At 43.5% G+C, this 21,933-nt stretch overlaps 1 protein-coding gene across 1 annotated transcript; it reads left to right on the forward strand.

The window, feature by feature from the left end:
* Window positions 1-2,956: 2,956 nt before the first annotated feature.
* LOC106566478 (short transient receptor potential channel 4-associated protein) lies at window positions 2,957-20,430 on the forward strand. The gene is made up of 19 exons (XM_014134547.2): window positions 2,957-3,116; window positions 3,635-3,763; window positions 3,925-4,041; window positions 4,142-4,199; window positions 4,298-4,353; window positions 4,671-4,799; window positions 5,104-5,305; window positions 6,144-6,332; window positions 9,209-9,351; window positions 9,790-9,918; window positions 10,024-10,082; window positions 10,213-10,314; window positions 10,417-10,500; window positions 10,590-10,680; window positions 10,789-10,929; window positions 11,060-11,171; window positions 17,489-17,601; window positions 17,803-18,009; window positions 18,794-20,430. The coding sequence occupies exons 1-19, from the start codon at window positions 3,000-3,002 to the stop codon at window positions 18,929-18,931; spliced, it is 2,316 nt and encodes a 771-aa protein (XP_013990022.2). The 5' UTR covers window positions 2,957-2,999; the 3' UTR covers window positions 18,932-20,430.
* The last annotated feature ends 1,503 nt before the right edge of the window (window positions 20,431-21,933 follow it).

Genomic DNA, 21,933 nt, shown 5'->3' on the forward strand with positions numbered 1-21,933 from the left:
GCTTCGTGGGTGTCAGTTGTTGATGTATGCAAGGGTCCCTGGTTCGAGCCCAGGTTGGGACGGAACCTACACTGTTATATGTGCACACACCAATCAGTGTGCTGACTGAGTCATCACTTAACAACTACACATGGATCACATAAATCAAGTGCTGTTTGCATGTGAAAATGTCACAGGATTCATTTGCTCCATTGTCAACATGTTTTGTTGGTGGCCCTGTCTTTGATGGTATTCACAAACTAAGGAGTATGGCTCATCACAAGCTCCACAAACCCTACTGGCTTGCCAACTTCAGCATGCCATCACCATGCTTCCTCCATTCCTGAAAAGTTTGGCTTTAAAGTGGCATATCAGTCTGATTTTCACCTCAATTAACAGCAGATTTACTTAACAAAAGGCACATCTCAATAGGTGGTCCAGGTAAGTCATGACATAGCAAAAGTGTGTGTGTAAATTACTATTATCAGCCAAAGAGATGATTCCAACGGCCTTTTCTTCAACTAGCTAACTAATCCTTCTTTTAAGATGCTGAAAAGCTGCTGCATACCGTTTTGTTTGAACAATAGTAGGAGAAAAGACCACCAAATTAAGTTTTACCAACTGCCCAAGGACCAGATTAGACAAATCTTATGGTTTCAGGCCATTACGCCGCGATGATGATGGAAAGCTGTGGGCTCCAGGGAACACACATTTGTAATGGGATATCTACATAGGCGTACAGAGGCCCATTATCAGCAACCATCACTCCTGTGTTCCAATGGCATGTTGTGTTAGCTAATCCAAGTTTATCATTTTAAAAGTCTAATTGATTATTTAGACTAGTTGAGTATCTGGAGCATCAGCATTTGTGGGTTTGATCACAGGCTCAAAATGGCCAGAAACAAATAACTTGTGGAAGACTACCCGTAACGTTTTACCCAAGTTAAACAATTTTAAGGCAATGCTACCACATAAAGTGTCACTTTTCAACAGCGTACCATTTAACAGCTTACCAACACCCTCCCTCTCTTTCAACATCGGCAACTACACTTATGTGCTTGAAGAAATTATTATAATGACAACATTTGTATTGTTTTGTGAGACTGTAGTCAGGGATAAACCGCAAACATAGAGACATTTTCATGTCTGGGATTCTCTGCCTCTACCCCTATTACAGGGGCTGAGTCACTGGCTTACTGGTGTTCTTCCATGCCGTCCCTGGGAGGGGTGCGTCACTTGAGTGGATTGAGTCACTGACGTGGTCTTCCTGTCTGGGTTGGCGCCCCCCCTTGGTTTGTGCCGTGGCGGAGATCTTTGTGGGCTATACTCGGCCTTGTCTCGGGATGGTAAGTTGGTGGTTGGAGATATCCCTCCAGTGGTGTGGGGGCTGTGCTTTGGAAAAGTGGGTGGGGTTATATCCCACCTGTTTGGCCCTGTCCGGGGGTTTCATCGGATGGGGCCACAGTGTCTCCTGACCCCTCCTGTCTCAGCCTCCAGTATTTATGCTGCAGTAGTTTATGTGTCGGGGGGCTAGGGTCAGTCTGTCACATCTGGAGTATTTCTCTTGTCTTTTCCGGTGTCCTGTGTGAATTTAAATATGCTCTCTCTAATTCTCTCTTTCTTTCTCTCTCTCGGAGGACCTGAGCCCTAGGACCATGCCTCAGGACTACCTGGCTTGATGACTCCTTGCTGTCCCCAGTCCACCTGGCCATGCTGCTGCTCCAGTTCCAACTGTTCTGCCTGCGGCTATGGAACCCTGACCTGTTCACCAGACGTGCTACCTGTCCCAGACCTGCTGTACCAGACCTGCTGGAACCCTGACCTGTTCACCGGACGTGCTACCTGTCCCAGACCTGCTGTTTTCAACTCTCTGGAGACAGCAGGAGCGATAGAGATACTCTCAAAGATCGGCTATGAAAAAGCCAACTGACACTTACTCTTGTGTTACTGACTTGTTGCAGCCTCGACAACGACTATGATTATTATTATTTGACCATGCTGGTCATTTATGAACATTTGAACATCTTGGCCATGTGCTGTTATAATCTCCACCCGGCACAGCCAGAAGAGGACTGGCCACCCCTCATAGCCTGGATCCTCTCTAGGTTTCTTCCTAGGTTTTGGCCTTTCTAGGGAGTTTTTCCTAGCCACTGTGCTTCTACACCTGCATTGCTTGCTGTTTGGGGTTTTAGGCTGGGTTTCTGTACAGCACTTTGAGATATCAGCTGATGTAAGAAGGGCTATATAAATACATTTGATTTGATGTAACAAAGCGTTCACTGCCCACCCGCCCTGCTTCGGTGGGTCATTATCTTTCAAAACATTAAATGCGTTCTAAAATAAATCCCATACTCACTAAACTAACCCAGTATAACAATCCCACACTCACTAAACTAACCCAGTATAACAATCCCACACTCACTAAACTAACCCAGTATAACAATCCCACACTCACTAAACTAACCCAGTATAACAATCCCACACTCACTAAACTAACCCAGTATAACAATCCCACACTCACTAAACTAACCCAGTATAACAATCCCACACTCACTAAACTAACCCAGTATAACAATCCCACACCCACACATCATAAGCTAACCCAAATTATTACTTCACTATAGGTGTACTTATAACAATAAATATTGCAATAACTAGCTACTACTAATACTATACTACCACTGGGCTACAGTCATTTGGCTATTTCACTATCACTGCATTCACTATTTACTTCCACTGTAACTTTTCCACTAACGGCTACTATCCACTACAACAAATAATAGTCACTAGTACTTGTACTACCACAGTAATCTAAATTTTTCAACACTAGACTAACAATTTAAAAGTTTCAACTTCTTCCACCTACCATAAAAATACGCCACCCACAACATTTTTCTGGAATAATTAGGATTTGTCGTTAGATAATTGTAGTTGCTATAGCACACCATTAGGTGGTCTGTGCGAACTCTGCCGTCGACGGGCCATAACTTCCTGTTTAGACAAGCAAAAGAGGAAGAAGTATGGCGACAACAGAGCGACTCGGGCCCTCTCGGACCCGAAGAAATAGTAATAAAAACATACTTACAAGGATCAGACATGGACAAATCAGTGGCGGTGGACTTAGTCGAGGCACAGAGGTAAAAATACACGTTTAGAAATCCTTTCTAAAAGCTGAAATTATGAGGGTTTGGGACGGAGAAAACCTAGCTAGCTAGGTTGATAGCTAGTTACGTATACTCGGTGTGCTGTGCAAACGGCTAGCTGATGTAGTGGAAGTGTATGTAGGTAGTCATTTTATTAGCTAGCTAACTCGTTAATATGCTAGCTACTACGTTATCTAGTTCACTAAGATGGCTGGCTTCCTTGTAGCGGACTGAACTCCACTCCATGGTGAATGAAGTAAAATAAACTTCCTTCACCATGTCCGCTAGCTTCCTTACTGATCACTGGAAAAGGTGTCACAGCAAACCCTCCTGGCTACAGCCATCACATTTTAAACATCAACTGGTATAGCCCCTCAAATTAGGGCAATGACTCGTGTGTGTATATCTTGTCTGTCTAATATACACTCAGAGGGGTATCGCTTATTTATGTGCTGCATTTTCCCTATCCTTGACATTTTCTTGTTCCTATGGTGTTCCCTCCTTGTCCTCAGATGTCTGAGGCCCTTCTTCAAGAGAGGGACCAACAGGCCAAGTGGCATGGGATTCCAGTGATGCTGCAGAGACTGTATGACAGCAGTCACCTCAACAGTGATCTCTCCCAGATCCACTCCATTATCAAGGTGCAATAATTACTCTTCCCTGACCTCGTTGGCGCTGTAAAGCCCCTCTTTACAGGCGACTGTTTCATGCTTGTTTTCCTCGTGGTTGCTGTGATGGTAATTGTTGCTGAGCTGACCGATGTTGTTCATGACGTGTTTGTGTTCTCTCTATGGTGTGGTAGGAAGTGGCATCTTGTCTCTCCATGGAGGCAATGTCGTTTGTGACAGAGGACAGGAGAACAGCACAGGAGTCCACCTCTCCCAACACATACACCTTTGACCTCTTTGGCGGCGTTGATGTGAGTCTCCAACATGTTGAAACAGAGGCATATAGAGCCAACGGTCTTGTCAGTGACCATATTTGCTGTGTCAGGGTTTTAATTTCTCCTTTGTCCTCAGTTACTAGTGGAGATTCTGATGAGACCCACCCTCACCACGCAGACCAATTTCCCTAAAAGTAAGCCATATTACATTCCTATGTCATAGTTTTGCAAATGTGAGGAACCAATTTTTTCATTCCTTCAATATATATTCTAACATATGTTCTCATTACAGTGAGTGATGACCTCGTCAAGGATTGTTTAAGTGTTCTGTACAATTGTTGTATATGTGTAAGTATCAATGCCTTAGATAAAGTGTTTGAATGCATGTAAGAAAATCAGAAATACAGAAATCCTCCCCGTATGATGCACTTTGCATCATATGATGCCAAACGCTGCATCATAGGAAACTTACATATCTTGAAAACTTGATTGCTGACAAGCAAAACATTTTGGGACTATGTCAACAATGGATTAATGAAACAAATACCAAAAAATTGTTTTTGGGTGGAGTTTTCCTTTCACACTGTCTCACAGAGGATGATGTCCACCCTGTTTCCTTTCTTTTAGTCAGGGAAGGTTAATCATGAGCTTTCCCTCACTTTCAGATGGAAGGAGTCACTAAAAGCCTGGCATCACGAGATGACTTTGTCATGTTTTTGTTTACGCTCATGTCAAACAAGAAGACATTTTTGCAAACAGCCACATTGATTGAGGACATTCTTGGGGTCAGGAAGGTAAGGATGGCTTCAAAATGCATACTATCACTATGTCAGTCCTTACAAATTTGCAGTTACTACAGGTCATTCAAATTTGCTGAACTTTGATCAAATCAAACTGAACCTAAATGGCCAAAAGATTCACCAAAATGTTAATGAGTTGTCCCATGTCATTTCAGCAAGCCATGACACCCACCATTTTGGATGAAATGGTTTCTGTAGTTAGAAACAGATAAGAAGCATTCCAGAATAATTTTTCCTCTGCCAGTTTGAAGTGGAATGACTCCAATAACGTACGTGTACCTTCATCTTTATGCTCCAGGAGATGATCCAGCTGGAGGGCATCCCCAACCTGCCCAGTCTGGTCCAGAGCTTCAACCAGCAGCAGCTGGCCAACTTCTGCCGCATCCTGTCAGTCACCATCACTGAGCCGGACCTGGGCAACGATGACAAGCACACACTGCTGGCTAAAAACGCCCAGCAGAAGACCAACATCTGCCCTTCCCACTCTGAAGTCAACCAGGGTAAGACAGCTCTCACCATCAGACCAGGGAGAGAGAATGGAAGGTGTTGTCACATAGAATGATGCTTCATATGACTAGTATTTAATGAAGAAATCCTTGCAAATTACTTGTCCCTCTATTGCTCAGCGATGAATGAGATAAAAAAAATGATGGATTTGTACTTCTCAATGTTTCCTTAGGACTCAAAGGGGCAATCTGCAGTAGCTACATCCATTTTTGGACTTAATGATTAATGATATATACCTATTGATTATTTGAGAATATAACTTATAAATGCCTCATAAGCTTAGTTCAACTTCGTACCCCATCAGAACCCAAAATATAAGATTGTTTTACTCCAATGTTTGTAAACTAAGTATAATTTTGATATCAAGGATGGCCAGTCCTTGCATCCATAGCTCTGTTGATGAATTTTAGAGTGGTTGCATTTCTCCAGCCCCATGCTGCAGCTTTTTAGTGAAACAGTGACGGGGGAGTACGCTTTGTTATTGTTTTGACTGCTGATTGCCACTTTAATGGGAAACAGTAAATTCATTCAAATTCAAAATCTGTTCTCTCTCTGTGCTCAGGGGTTAAAGTTCTCAGTCACGTTTTTTGGGGGGGAATTATTATTTTGTCTTAAAGGAACACTGAAGACCACACTTGAACGTCTACAACTAGATGGACATATATAGTTTCAAATAACTGCCCTTTGTTTTGACAAACAAATCAGTCCTAAAAACAATCTGCGATGTCCTCCGTTGAGTTTGGAAATCCTGATGTGGCACGCGAGCTGAGATGGACTTAATTGTCAGTCATTCATGGGATTCTTTTTTGATTTAACCCCTGTGTGCATCAGTGGCCCTGCTGAACATCCCGGGCTTCATTGAGCGGCTGTGTAAGCTGGCTACCAGGAAGGTGTCTGAGGCCTCGGGGGCATCCAGCCTGCTACTGGAGCTTCAAGACTGGTACACCTTGCTGGACAACGCCCTGGTGCTGGACGCTCTTATGCAAATGGCCACAGAGGATGCCGAGCAGAGCAGCACAGGTCAGACCAGTAGATAATACATGCACTCTCCTTCACACACATGCCATGCTCCAGTCATCTGAGATATACTGACGGTATAACGGACCGTTGTTCACTGTTTTCTTACATCAGTAATACGGTTCAGAATGTGACCCACTTTACAGTCACGTGATGTCGTAATCTTCAGGGATGTAAACGTGTCACTTTTGGCCGTTTTGATTTCAAAGTGAATGTGTAGATCTGTAAAAAAATAAAAAATAATAATCTGACAAAGTGCAGAGTGTATCACCCATTGGGCTATAAAAGAAAGGCACAAACAGATCTCCTGTGTGATCACTAACCGGTGTATAATAATGGTGTCATAGACTGTTCTCTCTGATACCGCACGGCAAGTGGTATCGGAGCGCCACGTCTAGGACCAAAAGGCTCCTCAACAGCTTCTACCCCCAATCCATAAGACTGCTGAACAATTAATCAAGTGGCCACCGGACTATTTACATTGACCCCCCCCCCCCCCATTTGTTTTTACACTGCTGCTACTCTGTTTATTGTTTACTGTTTATTATCTATGCATAGTCACTTCACTTCTACCTACATGTATAAATTACCTCGACTAACCTGTACCCCACACGTTGACTCTGTACCGGTACCCCTGTACCCCTATATATAGCCTCGTTATTGTTATTTTGTATTTTTTTTACTTTAGTTTATTTAGTAAATATTTTCTAAATCTATTTCTTGAACTACATTGTTGGTTAAGTGCTTGTAACTAAGCATTTCACTGTAATGTCTACACCTGTTGTACTCTGCGCATGTGACAACAAAACATTTGATTTGATATGTTTCTCATATCGAAATGAATGGCTGAGCAAAAATCAAATCAAAATCTAATTTTATTAGTCACATGCGCCGAATACAACAGGTGAAATGCTTACAGTGAAATGCTTACTTACGAACCCCTAACCAACAGTGCAGTTTAAAAAAAAATACAGATAAGAATAAGAGATAAATGTAACAGAATACATCCCTACGCGTTCTACAAATAGATGATCAGAGTTCAGAGTGATGTCAGATATGTCATATCAGAATGAGTGCTTCATCATCCAATGTTTGAGCAGCCAGCCACATCCCCTAACCAGCCATTAGCCTACTCAGCTGTGGGCAGACGGCATCATCCCCTAACCAGCCATTAGCCTACTCAGCTGTGGGCAGACGGCATCATCCCCTAACCAGCCATTAGCCTACTCAGCTGTGGGCAGACGGCATCATCCCCTAACCAGCCATTAGCCTACTCAGCTGTGGGCAGACGGCATCATCCCCTAACCAGCCATTAGCCTACTCAGCTGTGGGCAGACGGCATCATCCCCTAACCAGCCATTAGCCTACTCAGCTGTGGGTAGACGGCATCATCCCCTAACCAGCCATTAGCCTACTCAGCTGTGGGCAGACGGCATCATCCCCTAACCAGCCATTAGTTTACTCAGCTGTGGGCAGACGGCATCATCCCCTAACCAGCCATTAGCCTACTCAGCTGTGGGCAGACGGCATCATCCCCTAACCAGCCATTAGCCTACTCAGCTGTGGGCAGACGGCATCATCCCCTAACCAGCCATTAGCCTACTCAGCTGTGGGCAGACGGCATCATCCCCTAACCAGCCATTAGTTTACTCAGCTGTGGGCAGACGGCATCATCCCCTAACCAGCCATTAGCCTACTCAGCTGTGGGCAGACGGCATCATCCCCTAACCAGCCATTAGTTTACTCAGCTGTGGGCAGACGGCATCATCCCCTAACCAGCCATTAGCCTACTCAGCTGTGGGCAGACGGCATCATCCCCTAACCAGCCATTAGCCTACTCAGCTGTGGGCAGACGGCATCATCCCCTAACCAGCCATTAGCCTACTCAGCTGTGGGCAGACGGCATCATCCCCTAACCAGCCATTAGTTTACTCAGCTGTGGGCAGACGGCATCATCCCCTAACCAGCCATTAGCCTACTCAGCTGTGGGCAGACGGCATCATCCCCTAACCAGCCATTAGTTTACTCAGCTGTGGGCAGACGGCATCATCCCCTAACCAGCCATTAGTTTACTCAGCTGTGGGCAGACGGCATCATCCCCTAACCAGCCATTAGCCTACTCAGCTGTGGGCAGACGGCATCATCCCCTAACCAGCCATTAGCCTACTCAGCTGTGGGCAGACGGCATCATCCCCTAACCAGCCATTAGCCTACTCAGCTGTGGGTAGACGGCATCATCCCCTAACCAGCCATTAGTTTACTCAGCTGTGGGCAGACGGCATCATCCCCTAACCAGCCATTAGTCTACTCAGCTGTGGGCAGACGGCATCATCCCCTAACCAGCCATTAGTTTACTCAGCTGCTTCTCTCCATCCGTTCTTTCTGTGCATCTCCCATCAGTTTTAAAATGTTATTTAGCCATGATGGTGGGCTGGGGTTGTGCAGACAGTGACGGGGTTTCTGTTACATTTGTTTAATTATTGGAGTGGCTCACAGAGCGAGCGTAGTGAATACATATCTTTTAATAGCTTCTGTAAGAACAAGCAGGCCAGTCTGACTAGGCTGAGTGCCATAGAGGAAAACCAGAGCACAGAGACAGTCATTCTTGTGCCTTTACATCACTGAAAACTACCAGTTTCTAGCCCAAACCTCCGGAACTACCCTCTTCCCTTTTCTACCTCGAATTGTCACACATTTTATATTTCTAAACTACTCGAGGGCTACTCAAACAACCTTGTTTAGTCATGTTACCTGGATAGCTAACTAATAACAAGGTACATTGGATTTAACAATTTTTTTGGTCACCTTTTTGGGCCCCTCATCAGTTAGCATCCTTGAATGTTAATGTATTTCCATACACTCTGCTGTTTCTTTCTCAGAGTCGCCAGACGAGAGCTCTCTGGTCACCAGTCCTCTCAGGCACAGTCTGCCCCAGTCCATGAAGATCGTCCATGAGATCATGTACAAGGTGGAGGTTCTCTATGTGCTCTGTGTGCTCCTCATAGGCCGCCAGAGGAACCAGGTAAGACAGATAGCTGGACTTTAGTTTACAACAGGAAATGGCTTCAATCAGTAACTGAGATTGTAAAGTTTTTCCACTGTGCGTCTGCCTCGGCATTCCTTGCCTTTTGTGGTTTTAGGTTGGTTGTCTGTTAAGTACTTTGAGACAACTGCTGATGTAAAGTTAAGCAGTAAGTCCTGAGGTGGGGGTGGTATATGGCCAATATACCACAGCTAAGGGCTGTTCTTAGATGAGATGCAACGTGTAGTGCCTGGATACAGCATTTAGCCGTGGTATATTGGCCATATACCACAAACCCTGAGGTGTCTTATTGCTATTATAAACTGGTTACCAACGAAATTAGACCAATTAAAAAAACCTGTTTTGACATACTTGTGGTATACGGTCTGGGCGTTATAGAATCCATTTGATTGTAAATATATGGTGCCTTGTAAACAGGTTCACAGAATGCTTGCAGAGTTCAAACTGATTCCAGGACTCAACAACCTGTTTGACAAGCTGATCTGGAGAAAGCAGACGTCCACCCACGTCCTCCACGGCCAGAACCAGAACTGTGACTGCAGCCCGGTAAGAAGACCTCTCTGCTCTGGGAATGGGCTCAATGGCGCTGTAACACTAAGCACCTCTATTGCAGCACTCACTGGTCTTCCTCTCTCGATCTCACTCACACAGGAGATCTCCTTTAAAATCCAGTTTCTACGACTACTTCAGAGTTTCAGCGACCATCATGAGTGAGTTCAGTACAGACAGTATGATTTAAACTGTATTTCTGTGGAATTAGACATATAATCTGGTACTGAGTTTGATACCATCATGTTCAGTGACTCTGTCATTTGTCTGGTCTTTCCTCCTCTCTCTCAGGAACAAGTATCTCCTCTTGAATGCTCAGGAGCTGAATGAGCTCAGTGCCATCTCTCTGAAGGCCAACATCCCTGAGGTGGAGGCTCTCGTCAACACGGACAGGTAGGGCTCTTAGTTAGGCAGGGGATAGGGATGGAGGACATTTTGTGTTTCTGAATTTGACAAATCCTCCATTGCGTTGGATATTTTCTCTCTTCTATATAGAAATCTAATCTGTGATGGTAAAAAGGGCCTCCTGACACGGCTACTTTCAGTCATGAAGAAAGAACCGGCCGAATCCTCATTCAGGTGTGTGTGTGTTGACTCCAGGAGTTAATGAGTGAAACGTCGTCAGGTATAGAAAGAGGAAGACGAGTGTTAAACCCGTCTGTCTGTAGGTTCTGGCAGGCGAGGGCGGTGGAGAGCTTCCTGAGAGGATCCACCTCCTACGCTGACCAGGTGTTCCTGCTCAAGAGAGGCCTGCTGGAGGTACGGAGGCTGTTGCCAAGCCAGTGAAGCCACACACACCTATGATAGAATCGCCTTCAAGTCTTCATTTAAAACCTCCCATTAAATTCCTCTCCTCTGTCCTTCCAGCACATCCTGTTCTGCATCATAGACAGCGGCTGTAAGTCCCGGGATGTGCTGCAGAGTTACTTTGACCTGCTGGGGGAACTCATGAAGTTCAACATCGACTCCTTCAAGAGGTTCAACAAATACGTCAACACAGAGGAGAAGGTAGGACACTGCCCATGGGAGAGGCACTGAATGAGGATCAGACCGACGGAAAGGGAGTGCGGACCATTTTCTAGCTTAACCCTAGAGTTCACTTCCTTAATACATGTTTCATTTCTGCTTCCTGTGTTAGTTCCAGACGTTCATGACCCAGATCAACAGCTCTCTAGTGGACTCCAACATGCTGGTGCGCTGTATAATTCTGTCCCTGGACCGCTTCGAGAGCCAGACTGACGATGTGAGAGGTATGTCCATGGAAAATAGTCTTAGGCCTACCGGTGAACACGTTTGTGGCTATAGAAACGGGTTAACCCTCTAGAGTCGATTCACACACCGGTGCGTCAATCTAAGTGGTGGTCTCCGTTTTGCTCTACGACCCCCACAAGTGTCGGGATTCATCTGAAGTCGGTACCATCGATGTGCCAACTTCTGTTTGTAGCGTCCGAACCGTTTGGGTTACAAACTAACTCAAAACATTATGGTGTTCTCCGTTTTGCTCTACAATCCCCCCACAAGTGTCACGGGACTTGTCTGAAGGTTACCAGTACCAGTTTAAAAAAGTTGATGGAAGTATGAAGGTCGTTTTGTGGCAACCTAAAAAAGGAGTTAAATATGTTTTTTTTTTAATACATACATACATACATACATACATACATACATACATACATACATACACACACAGAGTGGTGGGAAAAGTACCTAATTGTCATACTTGAGTAAAGATAACCTAATAGAAAATGATACTTGAGTAAAAGGTTTTAAACATACTTAAGTATATTTTAGCAATTACATTTACTTTTGATCCTTAAGTATCAAAAGTATAAATCATTTCACATTCCTTATATTTTCTTGTTTTTAAGTTTACGGATAGATAGGGCACACTCTGACATTATTTACAAACAAAGCATTTGTGTTTAGTGAGTCTGCCAGATCAGAGGCAGTAGGGATGACCAGGGATGTTCTCTTGACAAGTATGTGAATTTGACAATTTTCCTGTCCTGCCAAGCATTCAAAATGTAACAAGTACTTTTGGGTGTCAGAGAAAATGTATGGAGTAAAAAGTACATTATTTTCTTTAGGAATGTAGTGAAGTAAAAGTAAAAAATATAAATGGTTAAAGTACAGACCCCAAAAAACGACTAAAGTTTGGACACACCTACTCATTAAATGTTTTTTATATATTTTTTTACTATTTTCTACATTGTAGAATAATAGTGAAGACAAACTGAAATAACCAATGGAATCATGTAGTAACCAATAAGGTGTTAAACAAATCAAAATATATTTTATATTTGAGATTCTTCAAAGTAGCCACCCTTTGCCTTGATGACAGCTTTGCACACTCTTGACAAACTGTTTTTTAGAAATGTTTGCTAATTGATATATAAAATAAATAAAAAAATTACATTTGCATAAGTTTTCAGACCCTTTACTCAGTACTTTATTGAAGCAACTATGGCAGCGATTACAGCATCTTCTTGGGTATGACACTACAAACTTGGCACACCTGTATTTGGGGAGTTTCTCCCATTTTTCTCTGCAGATCATCTCAAGTAGAGGTCGACCGATTATGATTTTTCAACACCGATACCGATTATTGGAGGACCCAAAAAACCGATACCAATTAATCGTCCGAATTTTTTATTTTTATTTTTTTATTATTTTTTATTTTGTAATAATGACAATTACAACAATACTGAATGAACACTTATTTTAACTTAATATAATACATCAATAAAATCTATTTAGCCTCAAATAAATAATGAAACATGTTCAATTTGGTTTAAATAATGCAAAAGCAAAGTGTTGGTCCCGTGTGGCTCAGTTGGTAGAGCATGGTGTTTGCAACGCCAGGGTTGTGGGTTCGATTCCCACGGGGGACCAGTACGGGGGAAAAAATGTATGCATTCACTACTGTAAGTCGCTCTGGATAAGAGCGTCTGCTAAATGACTAAAATGTAAATGTAAAATGAGAAGAAAGTAAAAGTGCAATATGTGCCATGTAAAAAGCTAACGTTTAAGTTCCTTGCTCAGAACATGAGAACATATGAAAGCTGGTGGTTCCTTTTAACATGAGTCTTCAATATTCCCAGGCAAGATGTTTTAGGTTGTAGTTATTATAGGAATTATAGGACTATTTCTCTCTATACGATTTGTATTTCATATACCTTTGACTATTGGATGTTCTTATAGGCACTTTAGTATTGCCAGTGTAACAGTATAGCTTCCGTCCCTCTCCTCGCGCACCCGGCTAACTAGCTAGCCATTTGACATCGGTTACAACAGCGTAATCTTGGGAGTTGACAGGCTTGAAGTCATAAACAGCGCAATGCATTGCGAAGGGCTGTTTGAATGAATGCTTACGAGCCTGCTGCTGCCTACCATCGCTCTGTCAGACTGCTCTATCAAATCATAGACTTAATTCTAACATAATAACACACAGAAATACGAGCCTTAGGTCATTAATATGGTTGAATCTGGAAACTATCATCTCGAAAACAAAACGTTTTTCCTGTCAGTGAAATACGGAACCGTTCCGTATTTTATCTAACGGGTGGCATCCCTAAGTCTAAATATTCCTGTTACATTGCACAACCTTCAATGTTATGTCATAATTACGTAAAATTCTGGCAAATTAGTTTGCAACGAGCCAGGCGGCCCAAACTGTTGCAAGTACCCTGACTGCGTGCAATGAACGCAAAATGACACAATTTCACCTGGTTAATATTGCCTGCTAACCTGGATTTCTTTTAGCTAAATATGCAGGTTTAAAAATATATACTTCTGTGTATTGATTTTAAGAAAGGCATTGATGGTTAGCTACAGTCGTGCAACGATTGTGCTTTTTTCGCAAATACGCTTTTGTTAAATCATCTCCCGTTTGGCGAAGTCGGCTGTCTTTGTTAGGAAGAAATAGTCTTCACAGTTCGCAACGAGCCAGGCGGCCCAAACTGCTGCATATACCCTGACTCTGTTTGCAAGAGAATTGACACATTTTCCCTAGTTAAAAGAAATTCATGTTAGCAGGCAATATTAACTAAATATGTAGGTTTAAAAATATATACTTGTGTATTGATTTTAAGAAAGGCATTGATGTTTATGGTTGGAGCAACGTGTACCTAAGCGATTATATGCAACGCAGGACAGGCTAGATAAACTAGTAATATCATCAGCCATGTGTAGTTAACTAGTGATTATGATTGATTGTTTTTTATAAGTTTAATGCTAGCTAGCAACTTACCTTGGCTTCTTACTGCATTCGCGTAACAGGCAGGCTCCTCGTGGTGTGCAATGTAAAGAAGGTGGTTAGAGCGTTGGACTAGTTAACCGTAAGGTTGCAAGATTGAATCCCTGAGCTGACAAGGTAAAATCTGTCGTTCTGCCCCTGAACAAGGCAGTTAACCCACCGTTTCTAGGCCGTCATTGAAAATAAGAATGTGTTTTTAACTGACTTGCCTAGTTAAATAAAGGTAAAAAATACCGATTTCTGATTGTTATGAAAACTTGAAATCGGCCCTAATTAATTGGCCATTCCGATTAATCGGTCGACCTCTAGTCTCAAGCTATGTCAGGTTGGATGGGGAGCGTCACTGCACAGTTATTTTTAGGCCTCTCCAGAGCTGTTCGATTGGGTTGATGTCCGGGCTCTGGCTGGGCCACTCAAGGACATTCAGAGACTTGTCCCGAAGCCACTCCTGCATTGTCTTGGCTGTGTGCTTAGTTCAAATAGTTCAATCTTGGTTTCATCAGACCATAGAATCTTAGCTGACTTTTGGCAAACTCCAAGAGGGCTGTCATGTGCCTTTTCATGGGGGAGTGGCTTCCCTCTGGCGACTCTACCATAAAGGCCTGATTGGTGGAGTGCTCCAGAGATGGTTGTCCTTCTGGAAGGTTCTCCCATCTCCACAGAGGAACTGTAGAGCTCTGTCATAGTGACCATTGGGTTCTTGGTCATCTCCCTTCTCCCCCGATTGTTCAGTTTGGCTGGGCGGTCAGCTCTAGGAAGAGTCTTGGTGGTTCCAAACTTCTTCCATTTAAGAATGATGGAGGCCACTGTTCTTGGGGACCTTCAATGCTGCAGAATAGTTTTGCTACCCTTCCCCAGATCTGTGCCTCGACACAATTCTGTCCCGGACCTCTACGGACAATTCCTTCGACCTCATGGCTTAGTTTTTGCTCTGACATGTACTGTAAGCTGTGGGACCTTTTTATATAGACAGGTGTGTGACTTTCCAAATCATGCCCATCAATTAGATTTTGCACAATCAAGTTGTAGAAACATCTCAAGGATGATCAATGGAAACAGGATGCACCTGAGCTCCATTTCGAGACTCATTGCGAAGGGTCTGAATACTTATGTAAATAAGATATTTCTGGGGTTTTTTTCAGTTTTTTATATATATATATATAATCAATTTTAGAATAAGGCAGTAACGTAATAATGTGGAAAATATATATAATATATTCCACATTTTGTTACGTTACTGCCTTATTCTAAAATGGATTAAAAAAAATGTATATCCTCATCAATCTACACACAATACCCCACAATGACAAAGCGAAAACAGGTTTATAAATGTTAGCAATTTTTTTGTTGCTGAAAATAAAAATGCTCAGGATATACACTGCTCAAAAAAATAAAGGGAACACTTAACACATCCTAGATCTGAATGAAAGAAATAATCTTATTAAATACTTTTTTCTTTACGTAGTTGAATGTGCTGACAACAAAATCACACAAAAATAATCAATGGAAATCCAATTTATCAACCCATGGAGGTCTGGATTTGGAGTCACACTCAAAATTAAAGTGGAAAACCACACTACAGGCTGATCCAACTTTGATGTAATGTCCTTAAAACAAGTCAAAATGTGGCTCAGTAGTGTGTGTGGCCTCCACGTGCCTGTATGACCTCCCTACAATGCCTGGGCATGCTCCTGATGAGGTGGCGGATGGTCTCCTGAGGGATCTCCTTCCAGACCTGGACTAAAGCATCCGTCAACTCCTGGACAGTCTGTGGTGCAACGTGGCGTTGGTGGATGGAGCGAGACATGATGTCCCAGATGTGCTCAATTGGATTCAGGTCTGGGGAACGGGCAGGCCAGTCCATAGCATCAATGCCTTCCTCTTGCAGGAACTGCTGACACACTCCAGCCACATGAGGTCTAGCATTGTCTTGCATTAGGAGGAACCCAGGGCCAACCGCACCAGCATATGGTCTCACAAGGGGTCTGAGGATCTCATCTCGGTACCTAATGGCAGTCAGGCTACCTCTGGCGAGCACATGGAGAGCACCATGACTGACCCACTGCCAAACCGGTCATGCTGGAGGCTGTTGCAGGCAGCAGAACATTCTCCACGGCGTCTCCAGACTCTCACGTCTGTCACGTGCTCAGTGTGAACCTGCTTTCATCTGTGAAGAGCACAGGGCGCCAGTGGCGAATTTGCCAATCTTGGTGTTCTCTGGCAAATGCCAAACATCCTGCACGGTGTTGGGCTGTAAGCACAACCCCCACCTGTGGACGTCGGGCCCTCATACCACCCTCATGGAGTCTGTTTCTGACCGTTTGAGCAGACACATGCACATTTGTGGCCTGCTGGAGGTCATTTTGCAGGGCTCTGGCAGTGCTCCTCCTGCTCCTCCTTGCACAAAGGCGGAGGTAGCGGTCCTGCTGCTGGGTTGTTTCCCTCCTACGGCCTCCTCCACGTCTCCTGATGAACTGGCCTGTCTCCTGGTAGCGCCTCCATGCTCTGGACACTACGCTGACAGACACAGCAAACCTTCTTGCCACAGCTCGCAATGATGTGCCATCCTGGATGAGCTGCACTACCTGAGCCACTTGTGTGGGTTGTAGACTCCATCTCATGCTACCACTAGAGTGAAAGCACCGCCAGCATTCAAAAGTGACCAAAACATCAGCCAGGAAGCATAGGAACTGAGAAGTGGTCTGTGGTCTCCACCTGCAGAATCACTCCTTTATTGGGGGTGTCTTGCTTATTGCCTATAATTTCCACCTGTTGTCTATTCCATTTGCACTACAGCATGTGAAATGTATGGTCAATCAGTGTTGCTTCCTAAGTGGACAGTTTGATTTCACAGAAGTGTGATTGACTTGGAGTTACATTGTGTTGTTTAAGTGTTCGCTTTATGTTTTTGAGCAGTATATATCCTGATCTCCTAGATATAGGACAGACAAGTCAAGACCTTGTTACTTATGATTTTATTTTTGGACTGTTGCCATCTTATGAATGTGTTATTCAATGTGTTTCTAAAGGCCAAAATGTATATTTTATTAAATAATTCTAAATCCAATAGCTAAATAACTCTCTGTCACTGTCTCTCTCTGTCTGTCACTGTCTCTCTCTCTCTGTCTGTCACTGTCTCTCTCTCTCTGTGTCACTGTCTCTCTCTCTGTGTGTCACTGTCTCTCTCTCTCTGTGTCACTGTCTCTCTCTCTCTCTGTGTCACTGTCTCTCTCTCTGTCACTGTCACTGTCTCTCTCTCTGTCACTGTCTCTATCACTGTCTGTCTGTCTGTCTCTGTCTGTGTCTGCCCTGTAGTTGTGGAGGTGCTGTCAGAGTGCAGTCTGTTGTCCTACATGGTCCGCGTGGAGAACAGACTAACCATCCTCTTCAGACTCGTCAACATCATCAACGTGCAGACGCTCACGCAGGCAAGGAAAGCCCCTATCCCATCGTCTGTTGTCAGGTTTACTGTAATACTAATGGCATTGCATCCTATCTATCATAGACTTTACATTCCCCTATTTCTTGTTTCTCATATTGAGACATACACTTGTCTGGATCATCTACATGTTAACGGACTGTGATCCTTTCCCTTCTGTTTGATGGTGGCTGGGCCCTACCAATGTTAGGAGAATGTGAGCTGTCTGAACACCAGCCTGGTGGTATTGATGCTGGCCAGGAGACGGGGCAAGCTGTCCTTCTACCTCAACGCCCTGAGAGAGAAGGAGTACACTGAGAAATACCCCGGCTGCCTGCTCAACAACTTCCACAACCTGCTGCGCTTTTGGCAGCGCCACTACCTCAACAAGGACAAGGATAGCACCTGTCTGGAGAACGTGAGTGTCCTCCCCAATGCGCTCACACACACACACACACACACCGTTGTTACTTGAATGCTGCCTACTCTATGGTGGTAATTCTGTATTAGGTTACCTGTACACTAAACCATGCTCTGTCCTATTGTGGTTGACTGACTTACTGTTGTATGAGAGAACACATTTCTGTTGAATGCATTCAGTTGTGCAACTGACTAGATATCCCTTTTCCCTATCTATATCATTCTCTCCTATCACTCTCCAATCATTCTCTCTCTCTCTCTCTCTCTCCTACCATTCTCTCCCCTCGTACCATTCTCTCTCTCTCCTACCATTCTCTCCCCTCGTACCATTCTCTCTCTCCTACCATTCTCTCCCCTCGTACCATTCTCTCTCTCTCTCCTACCATTCTCTCCCCTCGTACCATTCTCTCTCTCTCTCCTACCATTCTCTCCCCTCGTACCGTTCTCTCTCTCTCTCCTACCATTCTCTCCCCTCGTACCGTTCTCTCTCTCTCTCCTACCATTCTCTCCCCTCGTACCGTTCTCTCTCTCTCTCCTACCATTCTCTCCCCTCGTACCGTTCTCTCTCTCTCTCCTACCATTCTCTCCCCTCGTACCGTTCTCTCTCTCTCTCCTACCATTCTCTCCCCTCGTACCGTTCTCTCTCTCTCTCCTACCATTCTCTCCCCTCGTACCGTTCTCTCTCTCTCTCTCCTACCATTCTCTCCCCTCGTACCGTTCTCTCTCTCTCTCCTACCATTCTCTCCCCTCGTACCATTCTCTCTCTCTCCTATCTGCAACAGAGCTCCTGTATCCTCTTCACCTATTGGAAGGAGACGGTGTCGGTTCTGTTGGACTCAGACCGAACTTCACTATGTGCCATAGCCAGCTACATCGACGAGGCCTACATGGATCTGGGAAGAGACTTTCTGGAAGTTTAGTCCCTGGAAAAAAGAGAAGGAGAGGCAATGTCTCAATCACCTGAAGACTGAACAGATCTGAGCGCTCACTTCTTCACATAGCTGTTATTCAGGGATCCATCGGTGTACAGAATGACTGTGTGCACAGTTTTGGGCATGTGTATGTATTTTTGCGTTTGTGTGTGTGTGTGGATATGCTTTAGTGGGTGTGTGAGTATTGGCTGTAGGAGTGGATGCGTATGCTTGTGTCGCGTGCGTCTCTACCAGTGGAGGCTGGTGAGAGGAGCTATAGGAGGAAGAGCTCATTGTAATGGCTGGAATGGAATAAATGGGTTGGGTCAAACGTGGTTTCCATATGTTTGATACCGTTCCATGTATTCCATCCAGCCATTACAATGAGCCTGTCCTCCTATAGCTCCTCCCACCAGCCTCCTCTAGTGTATAGCTGTGTTGGGGTGTGTCACATGCTGGAGTTTCCATTCTGTTTTATCTGTGGGGGAAAACAGTCAGCCAATCAGCAGCCTTTCACTAACAGAAGGGAGATGATTTCTCGTACCCGGTTGTCACTAGTTACCACAGCCACAAAGTCATAACCCCTACCTATTTCTCTCATTTCTATTCTTAAAATGTGATTTCAAACCGGACCTTAACCACACTGCTAACCTTATGTCTAATCTTAAATTAGGACTAAAATGCTCATTTTTGTTTATATTAATTATTACGATATAGCCCATTTAGTCTTTGTGGCTGTGGTAACTAGTGGAAACCCTCCTACACTCTGGCAAAAAAAGAACAACGGTCCAACTTCATATTGAGTGGTGCCAAAACTCTGCATTTACATGGTAATTACACTGGCAGATATAGTGGGTACATATACAGGGTTAGTACTTACAACTGGTATGCCTGTTTTGATGTTAGTGTAATAGTCAAACACGAAGGAGATGTTTTAACGCAATCAATTTGAATTTGTTTGCAGATATAAAGCATGTTAAATACATTTTGTTGTGCAGTCAACGCAATGTGTAAGTACACCAACTGGAAAAAGAACATTACTCTGTATCTAACGGCATGTAATTACTATGTCAAAATGTTTTAGGGACATTTAATACAAGTTGGGACCAAAACATTGATATTTAAGGGACAAGCAATTGTTTTATTTTGGTGGTCTAAAAAGGGACTCTATATTTAAAGAAATGATCCATGTAAATGATAAAGTATTTAGGTGAAGGACAAGGTCGACACAAGGCTCTGGAACATGGACTCGCCAGAAGAATGAATGTCTCGGGTTCGACAACACAGAGGAGTCCTGACTGGTAACGTTAGGAAAGATGCTTAACTTATGGCATGAGGATATGAGACTGTCCCTGTTTCAGAATGTGTATGTGACACTGGGCTTATGTCTGAGCTCTTCTCAGACAGTGAGTGTGAGAATGCGTGTAGTCATCTAATACACAGGTAAGTATCTGTAACTTCACTTTGTAAAGCGAATGAGATAAATAACAACACAACTTTGGATCTTTCATGTCTCTTTAAGTGCTTTAATTCACTACAACACATGGATGTAAAGTGGGTTATACAATCTATTGTTGACAATGGACAGTCCTGTCAACGGCGATTTTAAGTATTTAACAGCATGGCGTTGGTTTGTGTTAGTCTATCATAAATCATTGCTATTTGAACACACGTCAAACACTTATCACCCATTGCAGTCATCTGAAAGCACAGAGTTTAATCCAGGAGTACAAGCAGGTCTCCACTTCATTCTGCATGCAGATTTAAGTCAGGCCTGAGACTAGACCACTCAAGAACACTCCACACTTCTTGGAAAGCCATTTCAGAAGACAGGTGGGTTTTCCTCTTGCTTTGTTACTTTCATATTTATTTTGATACTAACAAACTTACCAGTCCCTGCCGATGACAAGCCTACTCATAACATGATGCTGCCACCACCATGTTTGTAAATAGAGTTTCACTCTGTTGTGCTGGACTTGACCCAACCCTGTCATTTTTATTTTAGGCCAAAAAGTTCATTTATTTGCAGTGTTTAACAGCCTTGTTACAAACAATGTAATTTTTGAACACAGGCTTCTTTCTTTTCACTTTTTCATACAGGCCAGTAATATGGAGTGAATGCAATGTTGTTGATCCATTTTTGTATGTTAAAGTATTGTGGTGGCAGCATCACGTTATGGGTATGCTTGTCATCAGCAGGGACTGGGGAGTTAGGATGAAAATAAATATGAAAGGAGCAAAGCCCACCTCAGTCTTAAAACCTAACCCTGGGATAGGTTTTATTTTTCTGTGGGACAATTACACACATGTTTATACAAAAGACATACCAGAATGGCTTTCCAAGAGGTGTTGAGCGGTTTAGTCTCAGTCCTGACTTAAATCCGCTTAAAACAAGATTTAAATATCGCTGTCTATCAATGAACCCGAACCAAATTTACCGAGCCTGAGCAATTTTGACAAAAATGCTGGATATACAGTGTATTCAGAAAGTATTCAGACCACATGACTTTTTCTACATTTCGTTACGTTACAGCCGTATTCTAAAATTGAGAAGAAAACACATTTTCCTCATCAATCTACAGACAATACCCCATAACGACAAAGCAAAAACAGGTTTTAATACAATTTAGCAAATTTATAACAAAGAAAAATACCTTATTGACATAAGTATTCAGACCCTTTGCTATGAGACTCGAAATTGAGCTCAGGTGTATCCTGTTACCATTGATCATCCTTGAGATGTTTCTAGAACTTGAATGGACTTCTGGTAAATTCAATTGATTGGACATGATTTGGAAAGGCACATACCTGTCTATATAAGGTCCCACAGTTGACAGTGCATGTCAGAGTAAAAACCAAGCCATGAGGTCGAAGGAATTGTCTGTAGAGCTCTGAGACAGGATTGTGTTGGCACAAATCTGGGGAAGGGTACCAAAAAAATGTATGCAGCATTGGAAGTCCCCAAGAACACAGTGGCCTCCATCATTCTTAAATGGAAGAAGTTTGGAACC

This window comes from Salmo salar, chromosome ssa13 (genome assembly GCF_905237065.1).
Source record: "Salmo salar chromosome ssa13, Ssal_v3.1, whole genome shotgun sequence".
NCBI lineage: Eukaryota > Metazoa > Chordata > Actinopteri > Salmoniformes > Salmonidae > Salmo > Salmo salar.

Coding starts and splice junctions, on each gene's coding strand:
- LOC106566478 (XM_014134547.2), top strand. CDS start 3,000: ATGGCGACAACAGAGCGACTCGGGCCCTCTCGGACCCGAAGAAATAGT. Junction 4,200..4,297: donor GCAGACCAATTTCCCTAAAA/GTAAGCCATATT, acceptor TTCTCATTACAG/TGAGTGATGACCTCGTCAAG. Junction 10,681..10,788: donor TCAAGAGAGGCCTGCTGGAG/GTACGGAGGCTG, acceptor CTGTCCTTCCAG/CACATCCTGTTCTGCATCAT.